We start from the raw sequence: 19,488 nt of genomic DNA on the forward strand, positions 1-19,488 counted from the left end.
CCTGACAAGCTGGAGAAGATTAGAAACCTCACCAGAGACAGGAAAAGTATGATTTCCCCAAGAAAGTTCTAAATGAGACAAAGATCTCTAAATACATGGGAGATACATTTGCTGAAGAATAAGGGGGACTCCTTGGAGTGGAGCGAGGGATATATCATAATAAGTGAGATAAAATGATCTCTAACATGTGAATAAACTTCCAATGGTAAAAACATTCTTAAGGAAAATGGAGGAGGCATCATTTTGGGTACAAAATACAGAAAAGCTGTCATAGTGAAGAGCTACACATGTAAAAATGATGGAGCTGCCTAACTGCGTAGTTGCTTCTTCCCTTTCTTTCTGGGCCCACAAATTAAAACAGGGAAGCACAGTGGTGAGAAATGAAAATGTAGTATGTTGTTCGTGTTTCTTTGTATGTGACTTCTATATAAGATTCGATGGAAAAATATTCGAGACATGGTCCATTCATCGGGCCATCACAAAGAAGGAAAACGTGTTTTAAATAGAATATTTCAGCAAAAGCATTGTGTTGTCTTGGTTTTAGGCACTTTCTATCTTCATGTACAGTAAACCAGCTAAAACGTTTTCTCATTTATTGATGTCTGCAACAGTAAGCTGGCTGGTTTAATACTGTGCAGTTTCAGAACAAATACTGGGTATTCTAGTCTTGTGCTTGAACTTCAGTGGTGAACATGTTGAGAATGGCTGTTCTTGGTGATAAACACTGAGTAATAGCACTAATACTGTGTCAGGGCTTGCAACGCGAGAGCTACTTACTCTTTTGCTGTTTCATTTCATCTTGTGCCCAAGGTTTGTATTGGTTGGAATAATTAAAGAACAGCTTTTGTTTAAAGAAAGCATTAAATTCCTATTCTAAATAATACTTGAATGTTATGGACAAATTAGCATTTGATCTTCTCTTCAATTATACAAGCACAGAAGGGGTAGATTGCCAGGCTGTTTCTATAATTTGGTTACATAACCCAGTTCCTCTCCATTAATTTTGAAATTGGTTTTAGGGCTGAATGCTCGGGTGGTGTGTGTCTATACAGGCTGACTTCCATAAAGACTTTACTTTCCAGTTAGTTCTTGCTTACTTCCAGCTCTCTGGACAGATTTGACTTTAAGCATCTGCGAGTTTAGCTGTTTTGGAAAGATCTACAGAAAAAGGTTTTTGGTTTTTGTAGAAATACATTAAAATAACAGACGTAAACTGTAAAGTGCTCTTCAGTTCTCAGTATACAAGTAGCATCTGTATGTGCATATTCACACGCATGCAAGCATGTATATTTACAAATATACATCCGGATCTCCAGCATTGCCTTTAAGTTTGTGCACAAGCAAACCTTTCATACCATGATATGTTTCTCTCCAGGGCTAAAGCTGGAGAAAATTGCTTCCTCTGTTAAGTTTGTCCATCTTATTTTTAAGGTTATGCAAGCAAATGGTTTGGATGAACGTACTAATCTTCTTGTGGAAGAATACTCTACGTCTGGTCGCCTGGACAACATCACGCAGGTCATGAGTATCCATACTCAGTACCTGGAGTCTTTCCTCCGCAGCCAGTTCTATATGTTACGCATGGATGGGCCCCTTCCTTTGCCCTATAGGCACTACATTGCTATAATGGTATGTAACAACAGAGAATATATTTTCTCTTGCAACCTTCATTTTGGTATTTAAAAAAAAAAAACTTTGTCAGGGGGCTAATTTTTGTAGTTGATTTTCATCAGAATAAAGTATGTCTAGCCAAAAGGTTTTCAGCAGAAGGGGGAATTGGCAACATACACGTTTCCCTGTTTCCCACAGCGATACGCTTCTCACATGCCCACGAGAGTGAGGTTTTACAGAGAGCAGTTAAAACTGCGTAACCTTATTTCTGGATATTTAACCATCAGTGCACAGCAGTAGGATGAGATGCAGTGGACTGAAGCCACAACAAATTCCAGGTGGACACTAGGAAAACAGTTTTTACCGTGAGGATGTTCAGACAATGCAACAGGGCCCAAGAGAGGTTGTGTGTTCTCCAAGGATGGAGATCTTGTCTGAAGAAGGCTCCGAGCAACCTGATCTAAGTCAGCCTGACTGTGAGCAGAGGGTTGGACCAGATCTCCTCTATAGAGTTCTTCCCACCTACATTAGATTCTGTGATTCAGAGTAAAGTAATCAAACTTATTTTTATTGGAGAAACCTCCATACTGTATTGAAATGCTTTGCAAAATAAAACATGGCCCTTTGGAACAAAATTGTATTTTTTTGTGTGTTAGTAACCTGTCTTCCACCTACAGCAAAATCAGATTACATGCTAACATGCTGCCCTTTCCCCTCTGTGTTTAAATATTCCAGGCTGCTGCCAGACATCAGTGTTCCTACCTAATAAATATGCACGTTGATGAGTTTTTGAAGACTGGCGGGATTGCAGAATGGTTGAATGGTTTAGAATACATTCCCCAAAGACTGAAAAATCTGAATGAAATAAACAAACTCCTTGCACACCGGCCCTGGCTAATCACGAAAGAGCACATTCAGGTACCTGTTAAGCCGTGCCCTGTAATAGCACTAAGCGTCCGGTAATAAGAACTGCTAAGAACTACGCAGGAGTCTGGTTAGGCTTCCTAACCTTGAGTTAAAGAATTTAGGGAAGTACTAGAGCTTCAGATAAGCCAATAAATTCCTCTCTGTGACAAGGCCAGCAAGATTTATTTTTTAGGAATAGCACTGGCTAAAATAACCCCAAAAGAAAAGAGGTGGTATATTAGGTGTCTCTTTTTTTTTTAATCTAGTGAGAGTTTGTGTGCAAGAGGAATATGGTATTACTGGAAGAAAGGAATTGATCTCTTTTTAAAATGTGTAGTGTTTTATAGAAAAGCTGGGGGCCAAAAGAAATTTTATGTTTACCCTTTTTTTATTCTCATTTCAGAAACTTGTCAAGACTGGGGAAAATAATTGGTCTCTTCCTGAACTGGTGCATGCTGTTGTCCTGTTGGCACATTATCATGCCTTGGCAAGTTTTGTATTTGGTAGTGGCATTAATCCAGAGAGAGATCCGGATACATCTAATGGAGTCAGACTTATAGCAGTCAACAACTTCTGTGTCTGTGATCTTGCCAATGACAACAACATAGAAAATGCATCCCTCACAAGTAGCAACTTTGGGGTTAGTGTTGCAAGAAGATTCTTTTGCTTGCCTCTGTTTTGTGTTAGAAAACTTTGTTCTGCTCTTTCCTGTTTAAATTTCCAGGTAGTTTGAAAGTTTTTGTCTACTTTAATGCTTGGGTCTGGTAACTCTTAGGTTAGCTCTAGCAGTTTACAGTGTAATCGATTGAAAACCACATTGGAAGGGCAGATTGTAGTCACAGTAATGTGATTATGATAGTTCATGTCACAACCCACTGGGCAAGACAAAGTTTGCTTTCAGTTGAAAACTTAAAGTCTCAGTTCAGATAGTGTGTCGCCGACTGCAGCATTCTGTTCATGCATGTTCCTGATATGGGGCGGTGCGGGGCCGGGGGGGGAGGAGAAAAAGGAGAAAAAAGGAGGAAAAAAAAAAAGAAAAGAAAAAGATAAAAATAAGAAATGGGAAAAGCAGAGATCATAATAATTTTGATTTCAAGACCTACGATCACAAAACAGGTCAATTCTGAAACACTTCCATGTAGATGGGAGGAAATGTCTGAAATAAAATTACTTCAGTCTTTATGGTGGTGTTCCAGTCTTGAATCAACCAACAGAGAACTTTGATTACTAGTTAATTAACTTAAACGAGGATTTTTTTCTGAAAGTGACTCTGAGATGCTTTGTCCTTGAATTAATGCCAGTTGCTGAATAGCCTCATCGCCTTTGATGGAAGATCAGGATTATGAGCAGAGTCACTAGATATATTATTTAAATCAGCAGTGCAATGGGGGCATGTGATCAGTCAGTTCAGTTGCTGTATCTTAAGTTTCTGGGCTGTAAGACATGCTAGCTCAAATCACCAGGGCTTCTTATTCTACATTTGTAGTGGGCAAAGGGCTGCTGCTGACTGTGCACTGCTTGTTAAGCAGTGAGTAGCGTACTAGAAAACACTGGGCAGAAGATCAGAATTAAAACAAAAAGATGGGAAAGAAAGAACAGTTTATCCTATGAAAAATTTGAATTCTAAGTGCAGATCACAGAACCCCAAACTTTGATATATTTCTAGTTGAGACACCTGTTTTCCTCAACAAAGCCAAGAAAACGGGTCAACTTTATGGTTATTTTGGGTAATGGGTAATGAAAAATAATGAAAAGAAAAAGAAAACACTGATTTGCTGTCTCAGGTTGTATTGCACTCTATCTCTTCAGAAACATATTCTGCATTACCAATAGAGTGAGATAAATTACGTTAATATTAAAAGTTGTTTTCTGATACATGTAGGGCGCACAGATGGCTTTTCATGAGCCATCTGCATGATGGAATATATACTGTAAGCAACCATGGTTTCCACATTCAAACACTACCTCTTCCACCGCTAATCCCACTGCAGTAGATTGCTGCCATAGGTTAGAGTAACTCTTCCCTGCTCCCTTCTCCGCAGCTATCTGAAAGCTGTTTGTCTGCGCTGTGTGGGACAAAATGCGTTCTGGTATGAGTTTTCATGTTTGCTGCTGCTGCTATCTGTTTTTTGAGAACGTTTATTGTCGAGCATGAAATCTGAAGATGACACACGTTGTCTATCTTCTAATTTTGCAGAATGTCATGGTGTTTTTGCAGATTGCAGATTCTTTAAGTGAGCTGGAGGCCTTAATGGAAAGGATGAAGAGGCTACAAGAAGATAAAGAGGATGAAGAAGCCTCTCAGGAAGAAATGGCAACTCGCTTTGAAAAGGAGAAGAAGGAGAGTCTGCTAGTAATTAGTGGAGGTATTTGTGCTTTTCCAGTTCCATTTTGTTTGTGCTTTGTAAGAACTAAACACTTGAGGCCGGTTCAATGCCTACAACTTTTTCTGTCCATTTCTTTATTCTGGCTCTTGGTCTAGTAGGAGTGTAGTAAGGGTGGTCCTGTCACTTGGTTAATCATCTGCTTAATATTTCTTGATTGGCAAATAACACTATCCTTGTTACTACTGGAAATTTAGCTTTTATATATTAAAAAAAATCCCTGTAGAATTCTTTAAAAAGTTGGGTGTAAATTTCTCTTTCTTTATATGCTCTATACCTTCAAATTAATTTATTCATGTAAATACTCAGTAATATTTCACAGGTTTAGGTTCTACAATGCTTAGAACTTCAGTGACACTCGTAAGTAGCCTTCAGCTAGGCATTTAGTTCAGGAAATAGACTGGGATGAGACTCAGTTTTTTATCATTTGAATAGCTTCCCACCTGGAAAGGACATCTCTAACTTGCTTTTTTGGGTGATCATTCTGCTGTGCTGTTCCACTGCCTGTGTTGTGACAGAGATTTCTTAGCCTTTGTTTTATTCTTAAATAGAGTTCAAAATTCTGAGCTGAAACCTTCTTTTCCAGTATCTTTCATATGCTCTGAAGGCCTTCATCTCTAACACACCATACAACAAAGTCTGTTTCCTATAGACAGCAAGAGTTTTTTTTCGAAAGAAAGTGTTTGAAGAAATAATACTATTAAGATAATCAGAATCTGCAACCATATCCTCATAGTAGAGGCTACTTGAAGATGGAATCTTGTGGTTTTTTAAGAAGTGACCCATAAAATACTTCACATTTTACTGACACTGATTTTTGTGAATTTAGATCTCTGTTTGAAGGTATCTAAGATTTTGTGCACTGAGCCCAAAAGGGAGGAAGAACATACTGTGGATCAGCAGAGAGATTGCTTTGTGACTCTGTAGGAACATGCAAAATCTCTGAAAGAAGATACATCCAGCAACGTCATTTCTGAATTTTTAGCAATGGACCTTGTCCATTCTCCTCCTGTTTTTCTTTGGTCAGACAGTATCAACAGTGCAGATAAAGTGACACCCATTGCGGTTTCATTATCAAATTGGGATTTCCATGGGTCTCTCTGCAACTTCAGGTGTTTAAGGAAGAGGTGTCGTTTGGAACAGAAGGGGTTTTTGATGAGGATGCTGAGAATTTTGTTGACTTTCCTCCCTCTTTACCTTTTGCTATTTGGAGTTGAGGAGTCTGTATGTGTTGGGCCTTTACGCTTTCATGAAATTCAGTCCTTGTCAGGGGAGGGGAGTGCATGTGTGCAGGTTTTTATTCTTCGCTGAGGATTTGCTGTAGCAGATGCTGTGAGAGCTTCTTCCTACGCAGTTATGTTTTGATTGTCTAATGAGGCAAAGAGGAGATAAAGCACTTCTGCAATTCTTAGATTAACTGACTTTTCAAGGTGCTAACAGTGGACATATGGCAACTGTTCTGTCAATGCATGTGGAAGTGAGCCAGGATTTTAACATCAGGGTCAAATGCAGTCAGCTATGCAGTAGTCAACTTCTGCAGAGGTAGTTACACAATCAAACCACCTGTTTATTCGGGAGGGAAAGATTGATTCCAGGTAGAGAACCTGTGCTTGCTTAGTGACATGTTTTGGAGCTCTTTGAAGATGCTTAGTTACTAGAGCTTCTGGCAGAATTTCAGCCTGATGTACTGTAAAGCTCTTTGCTTTCATATAATCTTCAACTGATATTTACAAGTGGAGTGTCGCATTGCTTTCTGGTTGCTCATGCTCGGGGCTATAGAACAGAGCTGGTGCAATTCCTGACACCATACCTGCTCAGCACAGCAATCCTGTTGTCAAGGGTACAGTTTTCTGTTTCTTATCCTAGCACAATGACTGCACTAATAGGATTCACCTTCCTGATTTAAGATACCTAGCCTCCCTCAGAAGTCAACAGAGACAAAAGCACACCTCCAGGCAGAAGTTTAGCCCACCTCTTCCCATTTTGTAGAAGTACGTTAGATGCCTGGTGTAGACTGACATTTATTTGGCTCGATGAAAGGGATGGATCCCAGACATTGAGATTGAAACATTTCTTTCCTTTGTACCACTCTCTTCCTTTGCACAGCTTTTAAAATGGTTCTCTAGTCCTGTAGTAGAGTGGTAGCTGGAAGTTAGCGCTAACTCACGTGCTTGCCTAAAGCAAAGCATTTTGCTGTTTTATTCACAGCATTTGATGATGAAATAGTTTCTACAGATGTCTCCCGCTATATTGAAGATCCTGGGTTTGGGTACAAAGACTTTGCAAGGAGAGGAGAAGACCATCTGCCAACATTCCGAGCTCAGGTACCATCTCGTTAAAGTACATTCACTCAAAGGATGTTTGTATATCTCGTTACAGGGCAAATAATAGTGCAAAGAGGTTGTAGTGGGGCACGTTTGTTGCATTCTCCTGTTCTTGTCCTGGTCCATTAAATAACTCACAAGCTTCCGTAAATCTACCTGAGATAAGTCTTTTACTATTTGTAAATCTCAGACAAGAGAATACTTAGCTTTCAGTCTTACTGTAATTATTACCAGAATTAATGTTCGAAAATTGTAAAGCATATCACTAAATCTGGAATAAAAGTGAAAGGTAGAAAAGAAAGAAAATAATTTCTTTCCCATCCCTCCAGATGATGTAGAAAAAAAAAAAAATCCACTGGAAGAACCCTTTATTCCTGTCATTTTATCAAGTATTCTCTGCCCAGTGGTTATAAATTCCTAGACGTATATATGTTTATGAGAGCGATTTGGTGAGTATCATTCTCATACATGCACCAAATCAGTGGACTTTGAATGTCAGGAAAGAAAAGGAGTTCCTAAATTTGACTACGGAAGTTTTTGGCTATGTTTGAATTTTATTTTTTTTAGTGCTGTTGAATGAACAGCGTGTACATTTTGCCTGTACATTGTCTTACATATTGGCATCTTTTTCCATGACCAGACCCATGAACTTCATAATATATGTAACAGGAGGGACATTCTAGGTGGTTCAGTTCCAGCTTATAGAGTAGATTAATCAGCAGTCTAGTAAAAAATTGTAAGCAATGGAAGAAATCTTAAACCAAATCAGAAAACTTCAATTAAAAAAAACAATGGATGCAGGGAAACTCCATGGTCAGAAGATATATCTAAGTCTGTAAAATAAAGAATCCATGATCACTGTCAGGAAATATATTTAGCTATATAGCAGTCTCTGCTGATCTGGGTAATTTACTCTGCGGTCTTTATATGAGCCTAAAGTGGGTAGATATTGCCAAAAAGAATAAGGCAGAGTCAGTGCCTGTAAATCCAACATTCTGCTTAACTACTTTAGGAGCAGCAGGCTCCCATGGAAAAAAGCTCTACAGAAGTTTAAATTGGAACTGAAACATCTCTGCTCTTAAATAAACAGGGCAGCTTCTGACCTACATTCAGAGTCACCTTGATAATTTAACTTTATTAGTACGTCCTACTCTTAAGCAGTTAGATGTATATATCCACAGCCTCCCAAATGCTCTGCTATTAGTGCTATTTATATTGCAGTAGCATCTCAAAACCCTGCAATAAATCTAATCCTTATTCTGATGAAACAAGACTGCCTTTATCTCTGTGGGTTTAAATCTAGTAATAGAAAAGGGTATTCCATACATAGCAGAATGTCTTTAAAACTTTTTTTTTTCCTTTTTCATTGTTAGTATGGATCAACTGCTGTTAGCAAACAGCACTTGCCCCCTCCTGGGGCTTCTGGTTTTCAAAGGCTTTTGTGATGCCCCAAGTGTCCTGGACACCTTTACAGGGCTGGTAGGTACGGCACATGTCTCACGAGCCTTACGGTCTTTTGGACTGGCAGCTGGAGGTCAAATGTGATGTTGTGGCATGTTTCAGATGTCACTGAATGCCTCCGTTAGGCAGCTGAATATTGTCCTACGTGCTCTTCCCCACTAGCCTAATCAGGGGGCCAGTCCAGGAGACATGCTCTAAAGTGCCAGGGAGAGGACCCTTTCCCAGCAATACCTTTTGAAAACAGCCAGACACAGGATGGATGCCAAGATGATGCCCTCGATTGCAAAGAAGGCATCAGTGACTGAACGATTGAACACTTGCCAAGGATGTGGGCAAACTAACATGTTCTGTATAACTGCAGCGTGGAGAGTGGTTGCACACTGCTCTGAAGCAGGGTCGTTCTCTGCTGCTGATGCCGTGCCACCACTCTGCAAAGATTTCCCACTCCTGATGTGAGCAGGCAAGCGTTTATCCTTGCAATCTAGGTGCTTGTCTAAGACCAAAGCAGCCTGGATTTTATTAGTTTGTTCAAGGATGGTTCAGCACTTTACCCTATGATTGTACGTCCTGGCTGGAAGTAAATACTCTATCTCTGCCCAGAGCTAAGCATCAAAGCCTCCAAGTGGAATAAGTTTTTAAACTTACAGCCCCATCTCATGTACAATGACACTGGTCAGAGTGGCACAGCAGACAGTGGAAAATTGCCTCGACACTTCAAGAGAAGTTTGGGGGTTTTTTTTCTCCTGTAGGTTAATGATATTCAGCTGGAGGTGGGGTGTTGCGATACAATATTCCTTGCCAGGAAGCCTGGGGCAGTGGAGCAGGTGATATGGATGAAGGATTCAAAATGCAAATTTTTGGAAGAGAATAAAGTTATAACTAGCAGACAACAACTATTGAGCTGTAGAGAGGATGAGGTAGGGACTTCACTTCACTTGTACATTTATATATTTCCTTCTCTTCCTGCAGGACTATACTTGGGAAAATCATGGCTTTTCCCTTGTAAACAGGCTTTATTCCGATATTGGGCATCTCCTTGATGAGAAGTTTCGGATGGTGTATAACCTCACGTATAACACTATGGCAACGCATGAAGATGTTGATACAACTACGCTAAGAAGAGCTTTATTTAACTATGTCCACTGTATGTATGGAATCAGGTATGGATGAAAATCCGCTGGTTTAGGGGAGTGCATTTTAAACCGTGTAAACAGAACGAAAAATGAACCATGTGAAAAGCATGATTTTAGACTCCGGGTGTTAAAGTGGAGATGGTACCTCAGTCTGGAAGTTAGAGTGGTTTTGCTGGCATATCAGTATAACTTTTGCTTCCAGTGGAGAAAATTATTATGAATCAGGATGGAAATTATTACAGAAATATCTTCCCTGAAGCCAGCCTGTATCCTTTGTTCGGGAAAGACAACATCCTAGTACTAAGCCTTTCAGATCCTCTGTTAGCAGGTGGTTTTCTAGCATGTGTAATAAATGCTCCAATTCCCAAATTTGAGAACATAAAGCTGCAAAAGACCATGCTTTTAAAAACTTACGTCCAACAGAGTGATTGCCTGTGTCATTTAGGTATGATGACTATGATTATGGAGAAGTTAATCAGTTACTTGAACGCAGCCTGAAGGTTTACATAAAGACAGTGACCTGCTACCCAGAGAGAACTACCAAGCGCATGTACGATAGTTACTGGCGTCAGTTCAAGCACTCGGAGAAGGTACGTATTTCAAAGCCAAACTGGCTTCACAGAGACCCCCATGCTGTTTAAAAATGAAAATATGGTGACACCTAAAACTGTTTTTAACCAGAGAGAAATAAATGAGATTAATTCATTGTGAGTGTTAGATACCAATTTTACAAAAGTACTTCTAAGTACTGGAAATACTGATTTTATTATTATTGAGTGACTTGTCCATAAAATTGAAATGACAACTGTAAAAGAGAAGTGGATAAACTTGGGAATGCAGAAGTGGTCAGCTATGCCAATACTTGGGATTTGGGGATCAAAAAAGACCTTAATGCATATATATATACACAATCTTCATGCTGTTTTTCAATAAAAATGTCAACATGTCTTCAGATATCCAAGTTAAATGCTTCCTAACAAGGGTTCAGTGCTTGTGTGCCTGCTAGCGTATGTGGCACGTAAACTATTCCTTAGTCTGTGCTCCTATGTAGTGGTCAAAGGTGGTAATAAAGAAAACAAAATATAATTCATAAAGAATTAGTACCCTTAGGATACAAAAATGGCTTTATTGGGACTTCTCAGATGGAAGATTGCTTAAGGCAGCAGTTGAGGCTAGTTCCTTGCAGTCCTGGGATGTTGTCTAGTATTGGCACACTACACAGCTGTCTCAAGAGGAACTGGAGTCCTGCAGCAGGGTACAGGGAGAAAGGACATAGTTTCTTGCAGCGATACTTTACTAAAGGTTAGAAATTTTAGCCTAAATGCCATGGTGTTGTATTCAGAGGTGAACTAAATGGCTGATTGAATTTTTAACAGGTTCATGTCAATCTACTTCTAATGGAAGCTCGTATGCAAGCCGAACTTCTGTATGCCCTTCGTGCCATAACTCGTCACTTAACCTGAAGCGTTTGCTGGGCAGGAGTAAAGGAGTTTTTACTGAGTATGTAAAGACGTTTTGAAATAGATACACACCAGAAGCTGTTTGTGATGTAGCATCAGGTTATTCAATTCTCTAGTGTCAAAGTTTAGCCGTGCTTCTTGACGGCTGTAATGTGCAATGACGTGTTTTATTTTCTTGATGCTTAACATTACTAATGATAACAAAAGTAACACTGAGGAGCACTACTCTGCATTGTTTCCGGATGGATTTCTGCACAGTGGTCAGGATCCCAAAACTGTTTTTATTATATCCAATCCTAGCGCTTTGTTCTTTAAGCACCGGAGTGAAGTGCTTAGAGACTTCTTTTTCCAAGCAATCATTTTTCAGATTTGTGGAGTCCAGCAGAAGATCGGTTCTGCCTGTCCTGAGAACGTACCACCACGTCGTGACTCGTGACAGAGACGCGCGGGCTGCGTTGCATTGAATTGCCCACTGGATTCTTCTGTGTCTCCTGGAGACTGCTTGCCAGTCACTGTCTTACTACAGCAATTGAAGGTGATGCGAGATGTGGATGCAAACATTGAGCACGCTTTAATGTGAAATGAATCATGATAAATCCTACAGCATGCTACTGAAGTGCGAAATTCATCTGCTTTGTCGTGCCCCTTCCCAAGAGAAGAGGCCTCACAATTTGCCATTTCAGCCACACTTACTGTGTTTCAGTCATGCATATTCTTGTTTTACTGACAGTCACCCTCAGTTGTCCTTACAATATCCATGCTCATCACATGTTGCAATTTGTTTAGTTGGCACCTATAAAGTTAATACACAGGCTGACCAAAAATAGGGTTGTGGGTTTTTTTGCACTCTCTTCTTTCTCAATGTTTTAACTAAGGAAAGTAAAGGAAGGCTAGCATATCTGTTCTTTCATATTGGATGTATAGAAATTGATTTCCCATAACTTTTTCATAGCATGGAATTTTACTATTCAAAGTTTAAAAAGTTTCTATGCATTAGTGTGAGTGAACAAAAGAAAAGTGCAATATTTAAAAAGAAAGCAAGCTTTTTTCCCTATCATGCCACTGCTAAAGTGTCCTTCTTATATAGCCATAAAGAAATTTTAAAACCAAATTTCTTTATTGTCTAAGGCCTAGCAGTTTTGTTTTAGCTTTTACGGCTTAAGACAACCTGATACTGAGATGCCAAAGCATCCCCAAAACAAAGCATTCTTGGACAACCAGTAATATTGGGGAAGGGAAGAAATAAGCTGCCAAAAATGTCACACTTTTGTGCTGGTTTCTGTTGCTTTTGACTAATTTTTAAGAGCACAAAATGTTGATATTTATAGCTTTATTTTGTATTGCATTTAATGAACCAGTGAAGTGCCTAAAGAGATGCTTAAACTTACCCAGTAGGATGCAAGTTGTCACTGCTTCAACTTTTGTCTGTTGGTTTGGACCTTTCATGTTACTTCGAGGAGGGTGACCTTTATTTCTGTTACGTACATTCAAAACTAACTGGATAGGTTTATTTTTAATGTTCCATTGGATTGTAGAAGTTTATATAGGATTTTTTTCCATTGGTGATTGCAGAATAGTTTTAAAAAATGCTATCAGTCATATCTTAACACTTTTCATTGACAAAATCATGGACCAGTACGCTACTAAAGGTAGTTTTTTCTCTTCTTCCCTTTTCCTGATACTTCGCTGTGACTTCGCATGTTGGTTTTTTCGCTTTATCTGTCTGTTCCAGATTGGAAAGCTAAATGATTGTACACTTTTCTGCACTTTCAGACTGCAGACTCTGCATGTGAAAACCTTTTGAGGAAGAAATCAGTAATTTATTTTTTTTTAAATGTAATGATGTTGGCTATTTGGAAAACTACCCAATAGACCCATTGGACTCTCTTCTAGAGAGAGCATTGGGTTATTTATCTTGTATAGCTAACTGCAAAGATTTCTCAGAAGTGTTGAGATGGTCGTACCTATGAACTTAGATTAACTTTCTAAGTTATTGTGATCCTTTTTGCTCCCTCTTGTGACTGTAGTGGCCATACCTAATGGCTTTTGTGCATAAAACAGTTCTGCTGAGAGAAGTTTTTCACGCAATACTTTTGCTTTTTTTCAAGTTATGGGAACTGTACAGTACTACTTTAAATTTCTTTGCTTTGAAAAGTCAAGTAGTTCTCAAGAAGCACAGTTGAGCTCTGGAAAGGAGGTGAAACTAGATTGGGGTAACTAATATGACCGCTTAGTTTCCCTTCAGAAATGCAAAGACTCTTAGAGTAAGTTGAGTTTTACATTTGGAAACATGAGTGCCTTTACTTCTTTCCTGATGAAATATATTTGCCAGCTCAAATGCCTTCAGAGCAAAGTACAGGAGCAGATTTGAAATACTAAAAACCGTAAATGGATTGCTTCATAAAATTTGTAGTAAAACAGTGATTTCATTTTTTTTTTTTTAAAGGTGCCATATCGAGTCACATATGGCCTGCAAGACATTCCACCATAGGAAATGTCATTGTACAAGTAGTTTGCTATTCCTTTTTTTTTTTTAATATTAAATGCAAACTTGAAACTTCTTGAAATGTTTTCCATGTGGCATTTGTTTTCAAAGTGTTGCATTTACAGTGTAACAATTTATAGCCTAGTTTTTATACTCAAATTTATGATTTTTAATCAATGTTTGTTCAGAATAGGTGTTTAAAGTCAGACAACTCTACCATACGCTTTACGCACGCTTTAGGCTCACACTGTGCCAAATTTTAATGTGCAAGTGTTCTTGGATTTTTTGCATTTTTAGAGCACTCGTGAATGTGAATCTTCACACTTTATTCATTATTATTATTCTTAAGAGTACCATAATCATTGGAAGTGTAGATACTCTCCCTCTGTGTTCCTTTATTGGAATTGATACTTACCAGCATTAACATTAGTCCACCAAATCCCAGCCGTGACCAACATAAAAACAAAATGTGCAGACTCCCGGCTGCTGAAGAGAGAGCTCGTCGGGTACAAATTAACCACCTAGGACAGGGAACGGTGTAAGTAGGGAGCAGAGCTTTTGAGCATGGACAGCTTCTCACCATTGCAGAATCGCTTCAGTGTGCATTGCGATAGAGTACATTCTTGCTGAAATTGCTCCGTTGTTGGTTTTTTTGTAATGAAAAGAAGTGAATAAGGTGCCGATTGGAGAAAGCATTTGCATTTCCCAGAACACTCTGCCTGCAGCCGCACGTCACAAGAGTGCCGTCCTACAGGAACAGAAACTGTTTTAAACTAGGGTACAGTTTGTGCAGATAGCTGCTAGAGCTAGTGTTGAGGTAACCTATGAGAATTTTGGTGAGCTGTAGATGGACCTATTTTCATCAAGACTGAAGAGAAACATACATTCTTTGTCCTAAAGCCTTCATTAAAGGATGTACTTTCAGCTTTAAGAGTTAAAGAATTGCCACTATCAGCTCTTCCTATGTATTAAAAACAAACTTTAAGGACAGGAAAATCAGTGACTGTAAACAATGATAAATGTAGATGCCTCTATAAACTTAGAACAGATCAGAAAAGAACAAAAAGGAAAACATTTTGCTTCTCTTTTACTTGAGTGCAGAACGTCAAAGCACCAGCTTCTTCAGAAGTATTTTTGTTCATTGTGATGCTGATAGTGATGGGATTTGGAAAAAAGCAGCTAGTTGCCTAAATTTCAATAGGAATTTAAGCACCTAGGCACTTAACAAAATCCTACAAGGTGCCCGCTTGCATTTTTGAGTCAGACTTTTGAAGATAATCACCTAAATTCAATAGAATAAAATTGGTTTCCATAGAGATTAAAGGAATAATGTGTAGCAGATCCATGTGATTTGCAGCAGTTGTTAATGAAATGGGTTGTTTTGGGGACTTAATATAGGCTTAGAGAAATCTTTCCAAAAGCAGTTAAACTGTAAGCTGCTGCTCTTGCAGAACAGGTTCTCGATGTTTCTCATGCATGTGTGTATTCCATGGACATAGGCATGCATTTCAGGCTCATGTTCCAGAGTTTCGACTCGCTTTTACAGGAGATGGATTATTTAACCTCTGTTGCAGAAAGAATTTATTTGCAATAGCAAGTGGATAGCTTGTGCCCAGACTTAAAATTTTTGGCCAGAAGGAAATACTCCAAATCTTCTTGATTTCAAGTGATGTTCTTTCGGTTACTTTCCTTAGAGGTTCGGTTCCTTCTACCATAAATAAGGGATGATGTTGCACAAAATAGAGGGAGAGGGGAGTGGATTCATTGTACATGAACTTTCCCAGAGCTGATCTGAATATGGAGCTGTAAGAATTGGTTTGCCACTAGCGACCGATCATTCCAAGAGCTGGACAAAAATGTCAGTTTCCACTATCTGAACTTCAGATTTATTCTCCCTAATGTCCCCCAGCACTGTCTTTACCTGAAGAGATGCATCCACCACCTTTTCCACATTTGGGAATTCTAAGTGAAAATTTTTATCTCCAAGTGAAAATTAAGTTAGCATTTCATACCTCCTGCATAGATCACAGGTGCAGGAGATGGAGAGAGCACAGTTGTATGAGGAAACTTTAGGAGCATCTTGATCAGTGTTAATTTATCCCTTAGAGCACGTTTCCTGGCATGCAGTCATGCTGCTGCTCCTGCAGCACACATCGGGTCTCTCTTGTAGACATTGAATCCTTCTGCTGCTCACCAGGGGCAAAAATTGTCAACCTGCCACCACCACCACGCTGCATTGAGTTCTTCCTATCTTCCCACCTCACAGCCCCTAGCCGTCATGCAGGGACAACCTCCTAGCCTCAACCTCATAAACAATGCTAGGTACCACCGCTTGCTGTTGAGTTCAGAGGGTCTTTATCATGTTCAGAAACACTTAACTGGACGGGAAAATTCTAAATGTGGTTCGAAAGGATGACACTCAGTACGTGCTTACAAGATTTAGGTAGCATTTGCCAGTAGTGTGTCAGATCCCATCTCTGGAGTTACAGTAATAATCCAGTGGATCCACTAAGGAAACGCTTTCGTTGGCACAACTCCCAGTGCTTGAGCTGTTCAGCCATGCAGGTTTCTTTGAGGGACATCTAATGGGGGGTTTGAGGTCCTCTTGCACCAGGCAGACTTACAGGGCTGTTGAGTCGGCAGCTCCCCAGGTGCCTTGCAGCTGGGCAGACCGCAGCCGGCCGCTGGAACAAGGGGATTTGGGCTTTTTGCTTCCATACAGGTTAAATCCATATGCACGCCGTGGAGTGGCTGCTGGAGACGTAGGCAGGGTTGGGTGTTCTACAGGCACTATCATCAGGGCTCGTGGAAAATAGAAATGTGAATTCTGCTCTTGTTCCGACAGTAGTTAGAGGTGGTATTGAAGATGCCAGTTGATATGCTAATTGTGGGGAGCAAGCCATGCTGTCAGCATCAGAAGGTACAGACCACAGGCGCTCTCGAGGGGACACAACCAGTGCAGGAGGAGTTGATGTGTTGGTCAGTTGAAGAAACTTCACCGCTGTGTCCAAGAGGTTCTTGTGTATGTCTGTGCGTAGGGGAGGTGGTGGGAGGTGCCTCCTTCGGAGGTGTCCAGAGGGCTTCTGTAGGACAAGGGCTGGGACCCTTCCCTTACTCCACAGATGGAGCAGGGGAAGGGAACTGTCCACTTCTGCCCAAGAAAAACGTGCCGCTGTCGAATTACATTTTCTTGCCCCCATCAGCCTTTTGAAGGGAGTTTTCAGACAAAATGGGTGAATCACCAAGCATTGTGTCTCCAGCAGCAGGTCCAAACAAGCACGGCCCAAAACCGCTCCTCATTCCCCACTTCACGCTCATGTCGTGCCACCAGACCCTCCAGCCCGGCTGCCACGTGCCCACTTGGGGTGCTGGGAGATGCAGCCGCTTTTAGGGGAAAAATAACAATAATTAGGCCACAGCCCTTGGACTCTGCGAGGCAACGCAGTCAGAAATCTTTTCACGACTGTGACCAGAACTGGATATAAACTGTAGCTTAAAAAAAATAGGAATTTTGTAAACTTGAAATATCATGGTTTTACCCTTTTCTCCTTTTGCTGGAAAGCCACACGATGAATGTATATGCTTTATCTTTCTATCCGACATAACTGAAAATCAGACTGCCAACTCCTTGTTTTGTATTAGCTTTTTTTTTTAAAAAAAAAAAAAGTTTGTGAGCAATATATGTAGCATGCTGTGAACGTCTGTTTTGATCTTTATAGTTACTCTTTAATCCATCAGTATTAACACCAGTTCTTTTTTGTGTTCCCCTTGGTACTTCGTACGCAGTGTAAGCAGAAGCTGTGATCGGCTTTGCAGTCCTGTGCCGTGTTACTGTAACTCCTTGATTTTTTAGGAAGCACCTGACTGTGGGCCACCCTGGGGCAGGCAGCGTGCCTGGACACGACTGCCACTTTTCAGTCTCTTGTACTATGTATAGTTTTAAGTAGAATAAGCTTTTTAACAGAATATTGATGCGGTTTATGAGTCACGCAGGCTGCAAGTGTCTGGTGTGTGAGAGTCTTTGTATTTATAGTTGTTGGGGTTTGGTTTTTTTGTTTTGTTGGGTTTTTTTCATTCATAAAGTAGCAAACTTGATAAACATAGCCACTTTAAACTGCTCTTGCTAAACAGACCCTGCTGTAGATAAAATACCACTGTAGATAGAGGGAGGTGCGCCAGCAGACCTCTCTTGGCCATGGGTGAGCTGAGGCCCTCTCTGCGAAAAGCACGGTCCCAGCTGCATGGCCGCCCCACGTTTGGCCACATTTGGACCCAAACGCTGGGAAGGCCAAGGTCTGGTGTGTGTTTCACCCCCCCCCATGCCCTTAAACCCACCACTGGCTGCCCCCCTCCATCCGCTCGCTGGTGCGTAGGGGGAAACCTGAGCCTTGTCGGCGTGGGAGGGATGGACAGACCAGCCGCTGGACCGAAAACATGGGCACAGTGTTTCTGCAGCCAAAAAGCTTCCAAGCCTCTCTCGAGTGCAAAAATTAGCCCTTGATTTGCTGTCTGCAGAGCCCAGCGTGTCGGGGGTAAGAAGCAGCGTTGGCTCCATGTTGGCGGCGGTGGGTCTGAGCCCCCTTGCCGCAGGCTGGGGCAGCAGGGCAGGGCAGTGCCCGGGGGGGTGGCGTTTCATTGCATCTCCCACCTTTCACCCTCTGCACAGGGGGTGAATTGTGCCCAGCCCCAGCCCAGCAGCTGGTGGCTTCTTGCCTCCTCCTGCCACAGCCACGCGGGTGTTTTGGGATGGAGGATTAAGGACAAAGCTCTGATCCTGCTGCTCCCTCCCACTGCCACGGTAGCTCTGTGGGTCCCACGGTCCCTACGGCATCCCGCGGCCGGGTGGCACATCACCTGTCCTGCCTCCGCCTGCCCTGAGGCTGGAGAGGTGCCACGGGCTCCGTGCTTTCACAGGAGGTTTGCCTGCAAGGTGAAGCAGCTGCTAGGAGCTCACTGTGGGTGTCCACAGCAGCTTTTATCATTTATTTTTTTTCTGTTGCTGGTTGGGGTTTTTTTTTTTTTAGGTTGGGTTTTGTTGTTTTCTTTTCCAGAGGACAAACTGACCTAGTGGGATGGATTTTATTTTGTGTGTGACTTTTGTTAGCTTTTAAGTTACCCGACTTGAATTTATCTGAACAGATGCAGAAGGAACTTTTTTTTTTGTGAGTTAAGAGACAAAAACACATTTTTAAACAAAGGAATCATGTATTAACATTTTAACAGCAATTCATAAATCTGCACTTTTTATGAGGTTTTGAAAAATCTATTTATAGGTACGGAACAATGGGGTTTGTTTAAAACTGTATCGCATTTATACTTGCTGAAATTACTTTCATTGTTATCAGTAGGAATTTCATTGGTTAAATAAAATGGTTAAAACCTGTCTCCTGTTTGAGTTGTCATTTGCCACGTGCTTGGAAACGTGTCTCTGAGAGCACCCTGTGTTTCGGGATGCAATCTTGTCCTGGAAGTGTCCTACCCCTCCATGCCCTTGTCCTGGTTTTTAATCCCTCTATTATTTAATATATAGATTATTTAATTTATACATAGATCTAGATAATAATTTTATTTAATCTATGTGAATATAGGTCCTGAAAAAGGTATAGCGCTTGCCAAAGGGGATGTGTTCTACACAGGCAGTTGTCAGTGATGAGGGGTGGGCGATGGGCATCGTGACGGTATGAGACTAGGCACCTTCCCCGTAGAAATTTGGTGAAAGCCACG

General features: G+C 40.8%; 1 protein-coding gene across 2 annotated transcripts in view; it reads left to right on the forward strand.

The window, feature by feature from the left end:
* SESN3 (sestrin 3) overlaps positions 1-19,147 on the forward strand; it is a 44,872-nt gene extending 25,725 nt beyond the window's left edge. The window contains exons 3-10 of one of the 2 annotated variants that reach the window (XM_075742353.1): positions 1,432-1,629; positions 2,347-2,529; positions 2,921-3,157; positions 4,715-4,883; positions 7,110-7,225; positions 9,656-9,846; positions 10,265-10,409; positions 11,196-19,147. In XM_075742353.1, the coding sequence (XP_075598468.1) occupies positions 1,432-1,629; positions 2,347-2,529; positions 2,921-3,157; positions 4,715-4,883; positions 7,110-7,225; positions 9,656-9,846; positions 10,265-10,409; positions 11,196-11,282 (1,326 nt within the window). In that variant the 3' untranslated portion in view covers positions 11,283-19,147. The remainder of the gene's footprint in view (positions 1-1,431; positions 1,630-2,346; positions 2,530-2,920; positions 3,158-4,714; positions 4,884-7,109; positions 7,226-9,655; positions 9,847-10,264; positions 10,410-11,195) is intronic. The other variant, XM_075742354.1, reaches the window with a different exon arrangement.
* Positions 19,148-19,488: the final 341 nt, after the last annotated feature.

The sequence above is a fragment of the Balearica regulorum genome, chromosome 1 (assembly GCF_011004875.1).
Source record: "Balearica regulorum gibbericeps isolate bBalReg1 chromosome 1, bBalReg1.pri, whole genome shotgun sequence".
In the NCBI taxonomy this organism is placed as follows: domain Eukaryota; kingdom Metazoa; phylum Chordata; class Aves; order Gruiformes; family Gruidae; genus Balearica; species Balearica regulorum.